Below are 18,027 nucleotides of genomic sequence, written 5' to 3' on the forward strand. Positions count from 1 at the left end.
AAAATTGTATCGCACTGATGAACCCAGCAGACAATTTGGGAACCAACAATTTTATTACCGACTGGACCCAGGAAAAAATGGTAAATGATGGACTATAGGACTGACATTGATTAGATTGAGTTGAAATTTTTCTGCTGTAAAAATAAAGTAAAGAGAAAAAATTGTGTTTAAACTGTCCCATTTCAACTAGAAAAGTTACCTACACAATTATTACATCAATGTATTTAGTATTGTTTACCCCACCATTTCTGTTGGAGGAAAAATTGCACATGTTTTAAAAATTATAACCTTCTTGAAAAAATGTCACAGGTCCTCTGATATGACAGGGTTCAGTTCATAAAAGAAATAAAAGATTGTAATAAGTTTAAAAGTACACCACATAATATCAAAGCTTGATATATGAAGTAGCACCTAGGGTCTATAGACAAATCAATATATGAAGTAGCACCTAGGGTCTATAGACAAATGAATGATAGTAGGTATTTACACTGGGTCATATTGATAAGGGACTGTTGACTCTATACATACTGCCATTCAGCCTGACAAAACCATGATATATCGACTGTTGACAGGCCTCAGACTTTCTCTATAATCCCCTTTTGAATTCATAGCATGGATTAAAACATTATATCAGACTTTTTTTGAGCAGCAAACATTCTTTAACATACAATGAATCTGGACAATATTTTCAGTCGCTAAGAAGTTTGGATGAGAGGCTATATTTCACTGCATTTCAATTACTTTGAAAATCTTTGAATTTTGAAAGCTTTAGAATTGAGCCACAAAACCTTGTGTGACATATTAGTACAGTGATAGTCCACATAAGTACTAGTGTTAAGCATGTATGAAATTTGAAACTCTGTTTAATCCAGAAGTTACCTTAAATTGTTGCAATTCACGTTGTAAGAGAGAAGTTCTACTTTATATTGAAAGAGAAGACCTAGACTTTGATGACAGATCATTGCATGGTTACTTAAGTTATATCAAATTTATTCACAACTTAGCTTAGAGACTCTGAAGGATTAAAATCCTGTTGCATATGATAAAGGCATTTGTTTATTGTTTAAGAATAACTTGATGTCTGATCCATTTCCTGGGTTTTTGACTTCATTTGTTGTGTGACTGCATCCTAGACTATTGTTACCCCATATTTCCTTTTATACCTATAGAATTGATACTTCCTTGTAAGTTTATTTGAAGTTCCTTTTTCATGATAGATGGAGTGAAGGCTAAGAATCAATTTATTGTTATGTAACTGTTTCCCTGAAGATCAGCATTTTACAAGTACGTAAATTTTCTAAGAAATTTCAATCAGTTTTTAATTTCAAATCAGGAGATTAGGCTCTTAGAAAAGTTTCGGTGAGAAGTCGGTGAGAAGTGGTTGTCACGAAATTAATCTAGTCGATTATTGGTGTCTTATTGCATTTGATTGTTTTCCTAAATGTCATGTTTTGAAATGATTTTAAATTGATAGATTTACCAATAAGATTGTTATATGGTAAATTATTGACAAGTCTTTAGAGAATTAATCCCATACTGTATATATTTTTCCCAAAGATTTTCAATTTTTTTTTTAAAGTTCATTTTTTTTAGTAGGCAGATCTTCACTGATTATGCCAATATTTAGTCTTGAAGATGAGCATTTGAATAAATCAGCTATTTTATATGAAACTTTTGTATTGATTGAGATTTAGGTTTAACTTGTACCTCAGTCAATCTTAAAGCAACTATGAATGTACCCAAAAGTATCTGTATAGAGCTGTCTGAATAACCTTGCCTGCTTCCTCAAGGTCATCACAGTGTTTGGGTTCCCTGGCTTGGACTCACTGACTCTTTTAACTTTGCTCCTTCAATATTTTTAAATATCAGGAACCAGATGTCTGAATGCCAATTAGAATCAGTGTGGATGTTGGCATTTTAGTCATTTTTGATAAACAGATAATTTGATTGATGGAGTGTATAAATCTAGCATGAGCTAAATGCCACTGAAGGTCATTACAATTGACCTTTGTATATTGACATCCTACTTTGATGTCAATTTCATAAATAAAATTGTTCATTTCTAAAATGTCAAATCAGTATCCATGTTACATGGCGTAATTTAAACCTGATGACAGCCGTTTATGTTATTCTTTGTAAATGGAATATTCATCATTTTTTCATTCGTTAGGACAGCCATTAATGTAATTTAGCTATTAATTCAAATTGAGTTGTATTTCCTAACTCAATTACATCAAATCAGACTTCAAACAGTCACTCATCTGTTTTGGATAAGGTCTGCTATGGTACGGAGGTTGTTTCAGTAATTGGTAATGGCTGATAAACATGGGGAAGGAATTGTTTCTCTGTTTCTCAGATACCTGTCTCAGTGTGAGAGATCTGGTGTTAATCACCTGAGGGAGAAGGTGTAATAATTAAAGGTATTATTATTTGGCTCTGATCTTCTTTGTGGCTAGCAATAAAAAAAAGGAATAAAAATGTTTTATTTGGCAGCAAAGATCACATGTAAGAATTGATTACTGTGTGGTGTAAATATTTGTGTAGGGACTTTTGGTAATTGATTACACAGGATTAACAATTAGTCTACAGGCATTAAATGGACCATAGCATTAGGTGATAGTTCCATAGATTTAATTAGCCTTATTAAAAAAGGTCGATTTTTGAGGCTTCTGGTTGTATATAATTTAGACTGAGCTTGCAATTGCTCTTTTTATGGAGCCAAGGTTTGATTAATTGACCAATTTGTGGATATATTTGGAAGATTGCAAAATTATGCGCATTTAAGTGCAGCAAGTTTGATAATTATGACTATTGGAATAATAAATCATATTTAAATGACAAAGCTGCAAGCAAAAATATACAATGATGTAGTGCAAAAGGCAGTATTTGTTGAGCAAAAATTCAATTTGCCAAAAAAAAGTTCCTTAAAAGAAAAATCAGTAAAATTGCAAACTTAATGCATATAGATACATCTTCATTTACAATTTCAAATGACAGATTTTCAAATTATGGTTGTAATGTACAGGAAGATTTAAAATCCAACTTTAAATGGGTTGGTTATACAGTACTGTAGTATAATAATCCACTCTGATAGCATGGCCAGCTCTTTAATAAATAAATCAATAAGGCATGTGTTGAATGACTAGGAGCTATATGATAATGCAATGCAACTGTTCTCTCACATTGATGATGCTATGGGGGCCATTATATCATGCTGGTTTGATGTATTTGGATAAAATGTTTAGATATTTGCCCCTTGGGGTGATATCAGAACTAATATTACATAGCAGGGAACATGTCTAATGCTATCAGTACCTATCAGTTTTAAGTGCCAAAACTAACATGCTTTTCATGTCAGGGAACAGTTATCAAGAATACACAATTTTTAGACATGGATTTTTTGTGCCAGTAAAATGCAGATTTTTTTAACAGTTTATTGCATTTACTGATATGTGATATTTTTTTCTGTATTTTTGTGGCACTCCATGTGTTTTATGGATCTTGAAAAAATATTGAAAAGATAAAAATTACTGATAGAGGATTTCAGTGTTTTGATAATTTGAGCAGTGTTTTTGATTATATGCTTGAAGCAGTTGGATTTTTTGTTTGTGTGAAATAAAGAGAGATTTTAACAATTCAGTATTAAGGTGAGTTTTATTTTTTACAATTTTAAATGGATGACATTATTAGGGCCATGAAATATTTATGTTGTTTGTCTCTTGTTGTGCAAGGAAATTGTATATTCACATTTATTTCAAGAAAGATTATCCGTGCAGCTGTCGAAATATGAAATGCAATACAGTTATAAAAAATGCTTTTTTTACGATATCAATTTCATAGCAGGATCATAGGTGAAATTTAAATATTATTAGTTCTAAAAAGGAATTGGTTTCTTTTGTTGAGGAATTGAAATGGATCAGTGTGATATGTCAAATTCAATACAAATGTCGTGGGGATTGTTGATTTCATTTGTCTAATCGCTAGCAGTCTGAGAACAAAAGTAGAAAAATAGATTTTATAGCGGAAAAAAATTAAAATTTATAAAGAATTATAATAGATAGATTGATCGTCACCAAATAAAAAATAAATTTATGGCAGGATAATATTTCTGTAAAAATAACAGTTTAATTGAGTCTATTGAGATGACATGTCTTTAATGGGAAGGTTTAAAGGAAATTGTTCAAATAAAATTGTGAATAGAATATTGAAGTGAGGTTAAGATCAAAGTGTATGATGTTTCAGATGTTATAATGGAGTCTTAAATAGATAGCCATTATTGCTTCTATTCAAATCCTTGTTGTCTGTTTGTGTGCTTGCCTGAGTGTCTCTTGTTGATAACTGTTCAAATATATAAACTGTTAACTTGGAGACAAAATCTGAGTCCCCCACCCCCTTTTAGCAAGACTTTTAGGAACTTTTTGTCATATGCTCTTCAACTTTGTACTTTTTTTTCCCTCGAGCATCACTGATGAGTCTGTTGTAGACAAAACATGAGTCTGACAGTAAATACAAAATGTAGGTCCTGGTATCTATATATAAATGAGTTTTACTAAAATACTACTACATGGGTGAAAAGTTGGTCTTTTAAAAAATGTGGCAGCCCTCCAAAACCCCAAACAACTGGTGAATACATCATATATTTGGACTGTTTCTGCTCTAATGTATGCATTTATTCTTAGGAAGAGGAAATTAACTGTCAACTTTCCATCTGCTCTCAGTTAAACATTTGGTTTATGGAAATCTAAAATTTTCCAGCAGTCGTATTATTTGATTACATTTTACATAATTTGCATGACAACTGTGTGTTTGGAGGGAAAAACATGCACTGTGAGCGCCAAGTCAGATTTTTTAAAAGAATTAAGGTTTTGTAATAATTTATTGCATAATCTTCGATTATTTATACCTTAAATTATATAATAATGCATATGATTTCCCTGTTTTTCACAGTCAATAATGGCGTTATAACCAAGGATATTTCATGGTGAAATTGGAAAAATCAGTGATGTACTAAGATTTATCATTCCAGTATAATTGGATTAAGGAATCTATATAAAAAGCTATATCTGGACTGTTATTATTTATAACTGTCAGTTTGTGTATTTAACATCAATTTTTGTGATGGGTGGAGGGGTATAATTGGCTAATTATAAGGGTACATATATAGGTGAATTACAGTGAACCATCTGGCTCAAGAAATTGTATGCATAAATATACTCTTTTAATTGATGGATGATGTTTAACAATTTAATTTATATGTAATTTGTTTGTGTTGTGTTTTTATTGGTGGAAGAAGCCCTCTCAATGCTTAGAGGGAACCACCAATGGTCCACAGAAAGTTACTATGGCAGTCATAGTCAATAAACATTGGAATCAGCCTAAATAGCTCACCTACCATGTGCTAATTTAAAAATTTGAAAATTGAAAAAAATAAAGTTACTGGACATATCTAAACTCAGACTTTAAACATTAGTCCTCAATCAAAAGATATCATGCATCTGCTAACGAATCATGGAAGACTTAAATATTACTTATCTGGTTAACTCCCTTGGATAAAGGAAATTGAAGGGTGTGTCGTGGGAGATGTAGATTGAAGGGTGTGTCCCAAGAGATGTAGATTAAGCACCTATAAAGAGCCTAATCCCACCTAACCCAATAATCCCCGTTTATATAGAGTTATCATCTTAATATCAGCATCTATAACATGCTGAGAATTCATAATCTGACTGATTGCACTGTAAGATGCTGGGAATTCATAATCTGACTGATTGCACAAAAGATGACTGATGATATTACAGGGTTCTTTACAGTTCTTGGCAATGAAGTTGACATGTGGTATTTAACTGTGTCTTTGTTAATATCTAATGATGATAGTAAAAAGTACAAGTATATAAATTACTGTGGAACTTTCAAGTGCTCCAGTTTTCTAGGTCTGAAAGTCAATAAGTCCAAGTACATGTATCTTAGACTGATATGTCTCTTCATAGTCCTTGAGACCTCTGAGGTCCAAATTAAAACATTTCTTGCTAACTGAGAAATATGGTTTTGCGCATTAGGGTGACACATCATTTGACACAATCCACTTCATTTTAGCTGTGGTTGATTCTTGATAGTTGTATCATTTGCAGCTATACCACATCTCCTTGTTCTTTTATTTTGAAAGCTTGGATTGAATTTTTATTGAGAGATCAGGATTTTGTTTAAATTAGTTATAGAGCCAATTTAGATAATATGCAGGTAAATGAGACTAATGTATAATGAAAAGGGGTAGATTAAGAGAAAACACAATAATTTCTACTTTCATTTTGTTGTGATTTTTTGATGTTTTGATGTTTTTTCCAGACACTATAGGGTCGAATTTGTAGAGACCTTACAGCATCGTGTTACAACATAATAGAGAAAACTTCCCTAACATTGAAGTGGATTATAATATGGTACTTTAGTATAATTACGTGTACTTGTATCTTTTAAAACAGAGATCACATTGTGTCAATATAGATTGTCAAGTACTCCCTTCCTTTCCTTGTCTTCCAGGGATATATATTTCTTCCGGGGCGACCTGCAGGGTCAGTATCCGAATTTCATTTTTTCCCAAAATAATTATCATAATTGTGAGACTTAAGATTATGCAATCATATGACACTGTACTGTTGAATTTATTTAAAGAGCAGATATTAATTCGTAATCATGTGCAAAATACATTTATAAGCAACCCTCCTCGTTTTACCTCTTGCATTATGGGATTTTGTTTAACCGCCCTGTTTGTTTTGCCGGCTTTGCTAAGTCATGTCCTAGTGTTGTAGTTGTACATTGTTAGCTGCGGTGAGACATTTACTTTAGGACTTATGTTCAGGATTATTGTAAGTGTTGCCATTTATTGTTGAATAATCTTAGTTAATCGTTGTTGATCATGTTTTTTCTATTCACTCAATGTCCCTGTCCAAATTATTTTTCAAGTGTGTAAATAGCTGCCTACATCTTCCAAAATACTTATATTTTCTCCTTTCTTTTTATTGTGTATGTATCTTATAATAGCAGTGGGTTAGCTCCACCAATGTGAGTCTGTCATTTCTCCTATCTTTTTATTGTGTATATATCTTATAATAGCAGTGGGTTAGCTCACACCAATGTGAGTCTGTCATTTCTCCTATCTTTTTATTGTGTTTATATCTTATAATAGCAGTGGGTTAGCTCCACCAATGTGAGTCTGTCATTTCTCCTATCTTTTTATTGTGTATATATCTTATAATAGCAGTGGGTTACTAGTTCACACCAATGTGAGTCTGTCATTTCTCCTATCTTTTTATTGTGTATATATCTTATAATAGTAGTGGGTTAGCTCACGCCAATGTGAGTCTGTCATTTCTCCTATCTTTTTATTGTGTATATATCTTATAATAGCAGTGGGTTAGCTCACGCCAATGTGAGTCTGTCATTTCTCCTATCTTTTTATTGTGTATATATCTTATAATAGCAGTGGGTTAGCTCCACCAATGTGAGTCTGTCATTTCTCCTATCTTTTTATTGTGTATATATCTTATAATAGCAGTGGGTTAGCTCCACCAATATGAGTCTGTCATTTCTCCTATCTTTTTATTGTGTATATATCTTATAATAGCAGTGGGTTAGCTCACACCAATGTGAGTCTGTCATTTCTATCTTTTTATTGTGTATATATCTTATAATAGCAGTGGGTTAGCTCACGCCAATGTGAGTCTGTCAGAGAGCTTAGGATGTTTGTCTTTGACAACATAAATGTTTAAGAAATACAACTAAGCCTCTTTTTTGAAAGTTTTGTCTTCTGATAGGCCTTTAAAACCATATGTGCATATTTGAGCATTACTGTTGTACCAATAGGCTTTCACGGGACAAATCTAAGTGGTGTCAGTTAAAGTTTTAGCTAAACCATTTGAAATACGGTCAGGAAAAAATGTACCTGCTCTTTTTAATAGACAGTATTCTCTGACAGTTCAAATAGACCTTAATGTACAAATGTATATGTTTTTTTTTGTTGACAAAAAGGTTTAATTTAAAACAAACTTGATGTGTCACCAATGTAAGTTGATTTTGTTGCCTGAAAATAGAAAAATGTTAATCCCAATATACACATGGGTCACTTGCATTTACAAATCATTTTCGCTGCAATTTAACGCTAAGTATTTCAGATGTGAAGAGTTATGTTGATTGAGCGTTAATTAAGATGAAAACAGGGCTGAGCAAATTACGTCTGAAGAGCAGATGCTTTACTACATACAATTAATACCATGCCGATCGAGGAATATCATTTCATTCAAAGAGTCGTGTATATGATATAATAAGAACCGTTGGATCTCTTCAGAAACATAAGTGGTGTTTTAAACATTGTTTGATTTGAGGGTTTTATCTAAGTTTGAAGTGGATATAAACCTCTTATGTTAGGCAAATGTCACACTCGAGTTTTGCATGGTTTCAAGCACACTCTCCAATTATATCAAGAAGTTTATATTTACTTGGAAAGGGTGTCATCGGAGGTTGTTTGTTAAGCTGTTTGCCTCGGACGAGGACATGCAGATCTACTGTTCTGTTTGATTCCAAGACCAGAATCCTTTGTCATGATTTACGTCATGTGGTACCACTTGAAAGAAGAGATTAATTTAGAAATGCAATATTTCTAAGTTGTCGAGATTGATATCTAGGTCGGAAAAAAAAATCCCTTCGAGAGTTCTGTATGCTCATCTATCAAATGTTAAGTGGACGTTTATAAGACAAATACCTTGTTGACAATGTCATCTCACCGATAGTATTAATGATATTGAATTTCTATGGTGGTGAGAAGTTTTATGTACATATCGTGCAGATCTGAAGCACGGAAAAATATAATGTTGCATTATGGGAATTAAATTTCATATATTTGAAAGAACAAAGTATTGATTTGAGAAAAAAAGTTTTAGGTTTGCCCCTGTGAGATGATAATGAATAATTCATGAATATGCATGAACATTTCATGAACTGTTCATGAACAGATTTCATGAACAGTTCATCATATCTTCATGAACATTTGATGAACAATTCATGAACTGAAAATCAACAGTAATGTTCATGAACTTTAATGTTCATGAACAATTCATGAACAAGAAAGGGTTCATGATCATTGTTGTTCATGAACATTTAAATGTTCATGAACCTTTCTTGTTCATGAATTGTTCATGAACATTAAAGTTCATGAACATTACTGTCGATTTTCAGTTCATGAATTGCTCATCAAATGTTCATGAAGATATGATGAACTGTTCATGAAATCTGTTCATGAACAGTTCATGAAATGTTCATGCATATTCATGAATTATTCATTATCATCTCACAGGGGTAAATTACTGTCAAGGAGAGGATTCTGGGGGGGATTGGAACCCACCCTTTTTTTAGCAAGATCAATGCATATGAAAGGGTTTATAGTACATACCCCTGTCAAAATGCAACCATGGTTGACCATGGTTACCATCGCTAACCATTGATAACCATGGTCAAACCATGGTTGGATGTGCTGAAAACCATGGTCAACCATGGTTAACCATGAGTGTGACCATGGTCAGATGTTGACCATGGTTGACCATGCTCTATTTAACCATGGTTAACCATGGTTTTCCACGTTTGTGACCATGGTAAACATCTGACCATGGTTGACCATGGTCTAATCAACCGTGGTCAATTTGACAACCATGGTCTTGCACCTGACCATGGTCAACTTGACAACCTGGACCATGGTGAATAACTATTGATCTGGATTATACCCATGGGAATTTATAACAAACTGTTAATTACTTCGAGACTTTCAACATTAAAAAATCGTGCTCGTTTTTTCAGTGGTACAATGTTCTTGACAATTTTAATTTCTTTCTTCCCAAGAGGTAAATTGTGACCTTTCATGATTATTTCAATAACAATATATTCTATTTACATTTTAAAACACACATACACTGAGCAGTAAAGCTACATGTAGTTGCAGTCGGGTCAATTTTGGGACTTGAAGTTTTACAAACTGGAAGTTGGAACCTACTTTCTATCAGTATTCCTTGTTGTTTAACAGTTGTACGCTGTCATTTAACGATGTATTTCTTTCTTCCAAAGACGTTATTTCTGACTTTCTCTCCAAGTTCATAAATCTGCCTTTCTTTATCATTATACGGCATATTTTAAGAACTTGAAAACATTTCAGTCATATCTTTAGTCTTTATTGTTTATGTTTTTCCCCAGCCGGAAACACATGCGACGTCATGATCAATTATTATCACCAACCGTTAACCATGATTCACTCAGTGCGAAACATTTAAATGACTTGGAACAAACGTCACGTGAGTAAAGTTATTTCGCGCTTTAAAATTCAAGTGAAGGATTTGATGTCCAGTGTTGACTAAAGACTAAAGACTAAAGTGTTGTCACGTAAAGAAGATTTGTTATCAGATAAGTACATTCACAGGAAATCTGTTTGATATTTTGTTTAAAAGATATAAAGATTGTTACAGTATTTGATTTGGCTTTCATTAATTGAACACATGCCACCTGAAATGGGTCTTTAATTTTTTTTGTCAGTATCAGTTATCCATATCAACATAAATTTTATATTTAAGATAAATCAATTGTTTTTAATTCCAGGTGTAACTGATGAAACTGTACAATATGAAAATTTTGTCAATTGATAATTCCTATGGTAAAATAATTTACACAATCATTCTTTTGTTTGAAAGGTAAACCAACAAAAAAGGGGGAGGGGGTTACAATTATTTGTTAAAACAAAAACATGTTCATAATGTTTATTTTGTTGTTATGTTTTTTTTTATTGAAAATTTGCAAAAGAAAATAAAAACATTTCTGATCCTTAAAATCTGTTATTTTATACAAATTATCAAGAGCAATTGATTCTTTGTGGAAAATTTTATGTTTTTGTAGGTGGAAACTGCTTTTCATTTTATGGATGAACATTTCTGCAAGGGTAGCTTTAAAGAGTTTCATGCAATTCAGCATTTGTTGGTAGTCCTGATACAAAAAGGAAGAGAAGTATACAGGCTCCATAACAAGTAGACAAACTGTTTCAAGATAATTGAAGATTGATTTGACAAGAATGTAAAATGGCCAACCATGGTTTTGAAGACCATGGTTTAATGGAGATGGTTGACCATGGTTGACTCATCAATAACCATGGTTCCAACCATGGTTGACCATGGTTGACTCATCAATAACCATGGTTCCAACCATGGTTGACCATGGTTAACTCATCAATAACCATGGTTGACCATGGTTCCTACCATGGTTGACCCATCAATAACCATGGTCATTAAAACCATGGTTAACCATGGTCGGCCAATTAACAATTTTGTCAAACCATGGTCAACCATGGTCATACAACCATGGTTGACCATGGTTAACCATGGTTCTAACCATGGTACAAACTGCACACTGACAGGGGAAGTTTGAACCCCACACCTTTTTTAAAATGGCTGGATCTGCACCTGTACCCACCCAATATTAAAACTAAAGTAACTATGCGTCAGATATAATAATATAAAAGGATACATGTAAAGTTTCTGCTTCTTTCTGTAATATTTTGTTGTCTCTGTTCTTCCAAGTAGAATCGCTGAATAAATGTAACTAAAATCTCCACGGAATCTGTTTTACTATCAAAACTGGCAGCTCCAGTTTGATATTTAATCATTCAATCCCCTAAAAGTATAAAAAAAATCCACAAAGAATCAATTGTTCTAGATGTTTTAAAGCAATAAAATTCAATTGAAATGTTGTTGCCTGTTTATACACTACATCTGAAGCTGTTAATGAATCAAATTCATTTCAAAACCCTCCCCCTTTTTATCCCCTGAAGATTAAAAAAACTGGCTACTTATTATTTTCACAAAAGAACAATTCAAACAATTCAAAAACTATAAATTTTAGGTAACTACCAATAATCATATGTGGAAACAATTATTCATTTTGTTTATATAATTAAAAATAAATTTTCAAATATGCTTTCAGACTTTCTGATGTTGCTTTGCTCAAAGAAACCATAAAAAAATTATATTTCCTCAACAAATTATATTTTATAATAATATACACATGTCTGTCATGTTAAATTAAATTTGTAATGCACTTATCTGAAATCTTTCTGACTGGAAATGTCTTTTCCGTGTTTCCATCAGCGTAATCTCCATTTTGGTGACGTATTACCCAAGAGTGCACTTACGCTGACGTTGAGACTGTGACAATCTCGCCCCAGATAATATCGGCCAGAAGTTGATCTGTGCCGTAACGGAAGTATGAAAATAAATCAAGGGTGTCGCAAACAAATATTTATTAATATGCAGTTTTATTAAGTATAATAAAAAAAAAATCTTTAGTTTAAACGGCACATGGTGCATGTGAATAAACAAGTGGACTCACTTGGAAGGTATTTTTAGGGCCGAACTGTTCAGTACGATTAAAACCACGAGGTCAAGGTTTGTTTACATTGTACATACGTTGAGAAACGTCTGTCGTTGGGCCTATCTATCATTGATCTGATATTTTTCTAAGTTATTTATATGCCGGACGACAATTAATAGAAAGGCACATATGTGAACTTGGAGAAAATCAGAATTTACATCTTTAGCAGTTTAGGGAAAGGAAGAGTAAAAAAAACCTTCTTGCAGCAAACCAGTAACAGCAGTGACAGTCCCACACGCAGTGTTACCAGTTACTAAATCATCTATTATTCATAACACATGCATATGACAGATGAACATTTCAAGAATTTCAATGATCAGCTCGTGATTCATCAAAACTTCATGAACATTCATAAAATACTTTTAATGAACATTTCATGAATTTTTATGAGCAGCTACTGATTCATCAAAACTTCATGAACATTCATAAAATACTTTTAATGAACATTTCATGAATTTTTATGAACATCTAGTGATTCATCAAAACTTCATGAACATTCATAAATACTTTTAATGAACATTTCATGAATTTTTATGAGCAGCTAGTGATTCATCAAAACTTCATGAACATTCATAAAATACTTTTAATGAACAGTTCATGAATTAAATTCATGAACCTTCATTTATGAATTATTTATGAATTTTCATGTACCATTCATGAACCATTCATGAACATTCACGAACCATTCATGATAGTTCATGAAGTCATGAATTTCTTCTCGCCGGGGTGGTATTATGAGAACACTTTTCTTGAAGATTGAATTAAAGATTATGTAAGTTCTTTTCACAATGCTACATACTCCTACTATATATTAAATTGAAATGGTGATTACGTTACTTTTTTGCTGTGTTTTTGGGAATATTTGAATAAAAATATAGGATGAATCAAATTGTTTATGAATTCTTGAATATTTTTAACCACCTGCATGCCTTTAGAATATTTTATCTAGGAAGTGTTGGTTAAAAAAGTTTTGTGTTTTTTATGAAATGATGAATTTGTATGTATTAAAATGCCTTTCACATAGATTTAATTAGAATTGAAAAGAAACAAGCTTAACATTGATTGAATGTTTTGTCAGAAGGTTATACAATAAAACATTGATAACAAAAAACACTTTAATTTATACTCAAAGCATGATGTTTGAATGAGCGAAAGGTGATAAAGTCAACCTATATCTTATCATGTGTGTTGAACAAAGATATATCGGAAATTAATGAGACATGCTTTGACAATGTCAGGGATATATAATATGCATTAAAAGATGCAATATTGATTGTTTTGATTTTCACTCCTGCATGCAAATTGGATTTTTCCAAGTCATTATTTGGAGTTGTTTTGCAAAGTTATTGAAAAATCTGAAAGTCTGAATTGTTGATGGAGAAATTGAATAAAAGTATAGAAGGGGGAAACATGTGGAACAATTGGTTTAAAAAAAATAAAAAACGATTGATTGATTAATGGGTAATTAAGTGTTTTCCTAATAATTGCAGGTTAATGACTTCCAATAACTCTAGGCCTGTTTCTAAAGAAATTAGACACTGAAGTTAGCTTGCAGTCTGTATATGACTTCTGTAGAATACATGCAAAATTATCTTAGTATATATCTCTGCTCAAATAATTATGATGGCTTTTAGATGAGTGTAGATTGAAATCTGGAAAAGCCTCACAATTATATAGAATTATAAACAATTTGATGAAAAAGTAAGGAAAAAGACAAATATAAAGCTTTGTTTAAATATGAGTGCTTATAGATATATTAAGGCATGGTCTTTAAGTATGTTTGAGAACACCATTAATTTTTTGTGTGTAACATCCAAATTACTTGAATTTTATTGACAGATTATCTCCCCTTATAGAAATTGATGAGGTAAAAAGTACATCATCATGTTAGAGTTGACAATAAAAACAATTGTTAAATATCATTTGCATAGAAAATAATTGTTATTGATACATGTAGTTTCAAATTTAACGCCCGAAAGTAATTTCCGCTTACCCCCAGGCCAATTGATTTAGTAAATAACAACGGTGTACAAGGCGACAACTTGGGCATATAAAATTAGATGTATTACCATATAAACATGAAAATTGTTGCATCACGCTGCTTAAACGATATGGATGTTTGACACTTTATTGCATGACGACTCGAATAATATATTCCTGAAAGACGGGAACTTCAATTATATGCGGCAGTTTATGATTGATATAAAATGTGGTGACAGTGTTTTATGTTAATTACTGCCCTTTAATATTCTCATTTTTCTACTTTTGAACGTGTTTTTATAATTTGATTAAAGGATCTAAGAGAATGATTGGCCTGTTCCGTCATAATACCAATGTAATTTGTCATATTTCAAATTGAAAGGACAATTATTTATCTCCCTCCATTAGTGTGAGTTTGAAAACTTGCATGCCAATTTGTATAACATGACAGAGTGATGTTTAATATTATAGAATTTATTTTCTATGTCGGATTTAACACATTCAAGTACCAATTGATAATATATATTTATTTTGTTTGAAAAGTGAAAATGGCTTTTTTTTTGTCTCCCATCTCAAATAAGATGACATGCTAACATTAATTCTATCATTCAATTTTTTTGCTACAATCGAGTATGCTGATCGGAGTTTGTCGTAGTTAGTGTTCAATGTTGCAATGGTTGTAACTGAATTTGGTCTATAATATATTCTAAACATGGAGTAGCTCAGGATAATGTACAATAGAATGGATTTAAATTCATGTCATACATCTAAAAAGTGTGGACAATCGCTCCAGTGTGGATTTAGTTTTGCAAACCTTTTAAGAAGAATGGTATGTAAGTCATGAAAATGTTGTAAGATGGGTGAAATATGTTGCTTTTATTTTGTGCGTAGGATTTTGATTCTAAAAAGACCGATTTTACAATAATTTTATGCACGTCTTTCCTCATGAACGGCCATATTCTAATAAATTTTAAAAGTTATGAGAAAAGATCAATGATATTTACATTAAAATTAAAGTATTTACAAAAATCTTCTTTTTTTCTTTTTTTAAGCATTGTAGCATAATTTTTCATGTCTTTTTTTTGCATTTTCATTTATTGGCATTGAAGCATGTAGAAGAACTTGCAGGATTTTTTTTGCCTTTTCTTATACACATGTACAAGACCTGTAAAATGGAAAGGGTTTTTAGAAACCCAATTAGAACAAAGGAATTTAAAAAAAAAATGCCTTCTTTTTATAACTTTTTAAATATTTTTTGGCTTTATCTAAAATATATATTTCAGTATAATTTCTTCATACGATATAAATTTGTCTAAAAGAAAAAATTAAAAAGTCACAGAGTTTCTCTGAAGTTTGAAAAAAGGAGGAAGAATTGCTTTTAAAAGTATGTACTGTAGATAAAAGCTTGAGAAAACAAAATAGAATTCACACATATTTTTATCAAGTAAAACAACAACAAAATTGATGTCCTGGATTCGAATAGACCAATTTATCATGAAATGGACAATTAATTCCTTGATACAGTGTTTAATATGGAAAATAAAATTAGACAACTATGTAAAGTTGACACATTCTTCTTTTTGTCAAAGGAAGGTTCAGAAAAAATATGATTGAAAATTATTTAATGCTATCAGAGAAATGATCTTTACATGTTTAGTTCGTGTCATTAACCATCAGTGGAGTCGTGCATAGAATCCCTTCAAATGGTTTGATCCGTAAACCCCAGTGGCGTCATAAATTTTAATGAAGGTATTATTAAAATCTATTTATGAAAATTTAAACAGTTCCTGGCCTTTATGTCAATGGGTTGTCTCTTTCATGTGAAATTAACAACAGTTGACAGAGGTGTAGGGGGACCTCTGTATGTCTAGCAATTAATTATTTAATGTCTAATTAAAATCGGCTAATTACATACTTGTGGCTTTGGCATGGTGCCTTACTTCCTTCAGAATAATGGAAAGTGACATGGTTCCATGTTTTTTTTTCCTAGAGGATTTGAAAAAAAAAAAACATGGAATGATTTATTAAATGTTTTCTAAAGAGAATTTAATTATTATGTCTGGAGCTTATACCAATATATATTTAATTATTATGTCCGGAGCTTATACCAATATATATTTAATTATTATGTCTGGAGCTTATACCAATATATATTTAATTATTATGTCTGGAGCTTATACCAATATATATTTAAATATTATGTCTGGAGCTTATACCAATATATATTTAATTATTATGTCTGGAGCTTATACCAATATATATTTATTTATTAGTTGTTTATTTCAGTCATCATCAGTTATGAAGTTGGTATAAATTAGTCCACTCAATGTTTATGGTTACATTAGTATCTCAGAGTTCACGAAATCTTTTTTCCCGTGGTGGTCCTTGAAGAAAATCCACTGGTCCTCACTATTAATTCTATTGAAAAATACTAAAATTGTGTCAGTCCCACGCAAAATTTTGGTGGTAAAATCCTGAGGACTGACCATTTTCGCGAACTCTGGTATCTACTCCCTCAGCTGGCAGACTTGACATTTCATGTAAAAATATAAATCTTGCTATTATATATACATATTTATTGTACAATTGAATATAATTATATAATGATTGAAGCATATTCCAGTTATGAATTCCTTCCCCAAAATAATATGTTCTTTATTTTTTTCAGGCATCGGATGCAAGTTCAGATATATTTTCCATAAGTCATAATCGTAAGTACTAATGTATTTCTTATACGGCTTACTATTTCTCTTGATTTAATATTATACCATTGCAGATAGTATAAAAGAACCTTAAAATTACTTAAAACCATTAACCTTGAACCAATGTATAAAATTGTTTTTATGAGTCGGGACAATTTATACAAGTACATACAAAGAAAAGTGCAACCAGAGTAGTCTAAATCTGACAAACATTAGATCCCTCAATATCTATAGAAATAGTTGTAGGGCTTTTAAACATTTTTATATGAACACTGATCAAGACTATTTAACAGCAAATTGTTTGAATGACTTTGACAAAGACGTCATTTGTTAATCAAATGTAGAGCCTCAGTTCTTCAGTTCATTATTCATGTACTTTATGCTCTTTTCACACTTTCAAGGTAATGCACAACTTTAGCAGACTTAAAACACTCAAAAGAATCTGCTAACAGCTGGTTCATATCTCTTTTCACTGATGTTTGGTGTCAGGGAGGTTAATACCTAAATGTTCTTAATGGCTACCATTATAATTTATGGTGAAAAAGACATTCCATAAATATGAAATTTATGGCAATTCATCTGCTGAAATGGGTTGTAATAGATGTCATTTTATTTCTTGCTTTAAATCATGTGGAAAAATTGAAATTACAGAAAAGGGGAGTTTAATTTCACTTAATTTATTCCTTGAAAATTGCTCAGATAGCATATACAAGTATCAAAGTAAATTTCCTCAAGCAGTTGAATAAAAGTTTTAACTTTGATGTACATCATATAAATTCTCCACTTGAATTGATGTACCATATATAAATTTGCCACTTAAGCTGTGAATAGCCTCTGGCAGATGTTTTTTTGTAGGTGTTAAGTCCCAATAAAGAAGGCTTTTAAATAAATTATTTAT

The 18,027-nt window shown here is 31.6% G+C and overlaps 1 protein-coding gene across 8 annotated transcripts in view; it reads left to right on the forward strand.

The window, feature by feature from the left end:
* Positions 1-18,027, forward strand: part of LOC143076908 (uncharacterized) — a 150,690-nt gene that overhangs the window by 109,793 nt on the left and 22,870 nt on the right. For 7 of the 8 annotated variants that reach the window (XR_012978837.1, XM_076252798.1, XM_076252794.1 and 4 more), the window contains one exon: positions 17,096-17,138. Coding sequence is in view for 7 of the 8 variants with exons in the window: in XM_076252798.1 (XP_076108913.1) it covers positions 17,096-17,138 (43 nt within the window). In the remaining variant the exon portion in view is untranslated. Of the gene's footprint in view, positions 1-6,761; positions 6,858-17,095; positions 17,139-18,027 lie in introns of those variants that run through there. The other variant, XM_076252800.1, reaches the window with a different exon arrangement.

Source organism: Mytilus galloprovincialis, chromosome 5 (assembly GCF_965363235.1).
Source record: "Mytilus galloprovincialis chromosome 5, xbMytGall1.hap1.1, whole genome shotgun sequence".
NCBI lineage: Eukaryota > Metazoa > Mollusca > Bivalvia > Mytilida > Mytilidae > Mytilus > Mytilus galloprovincialis.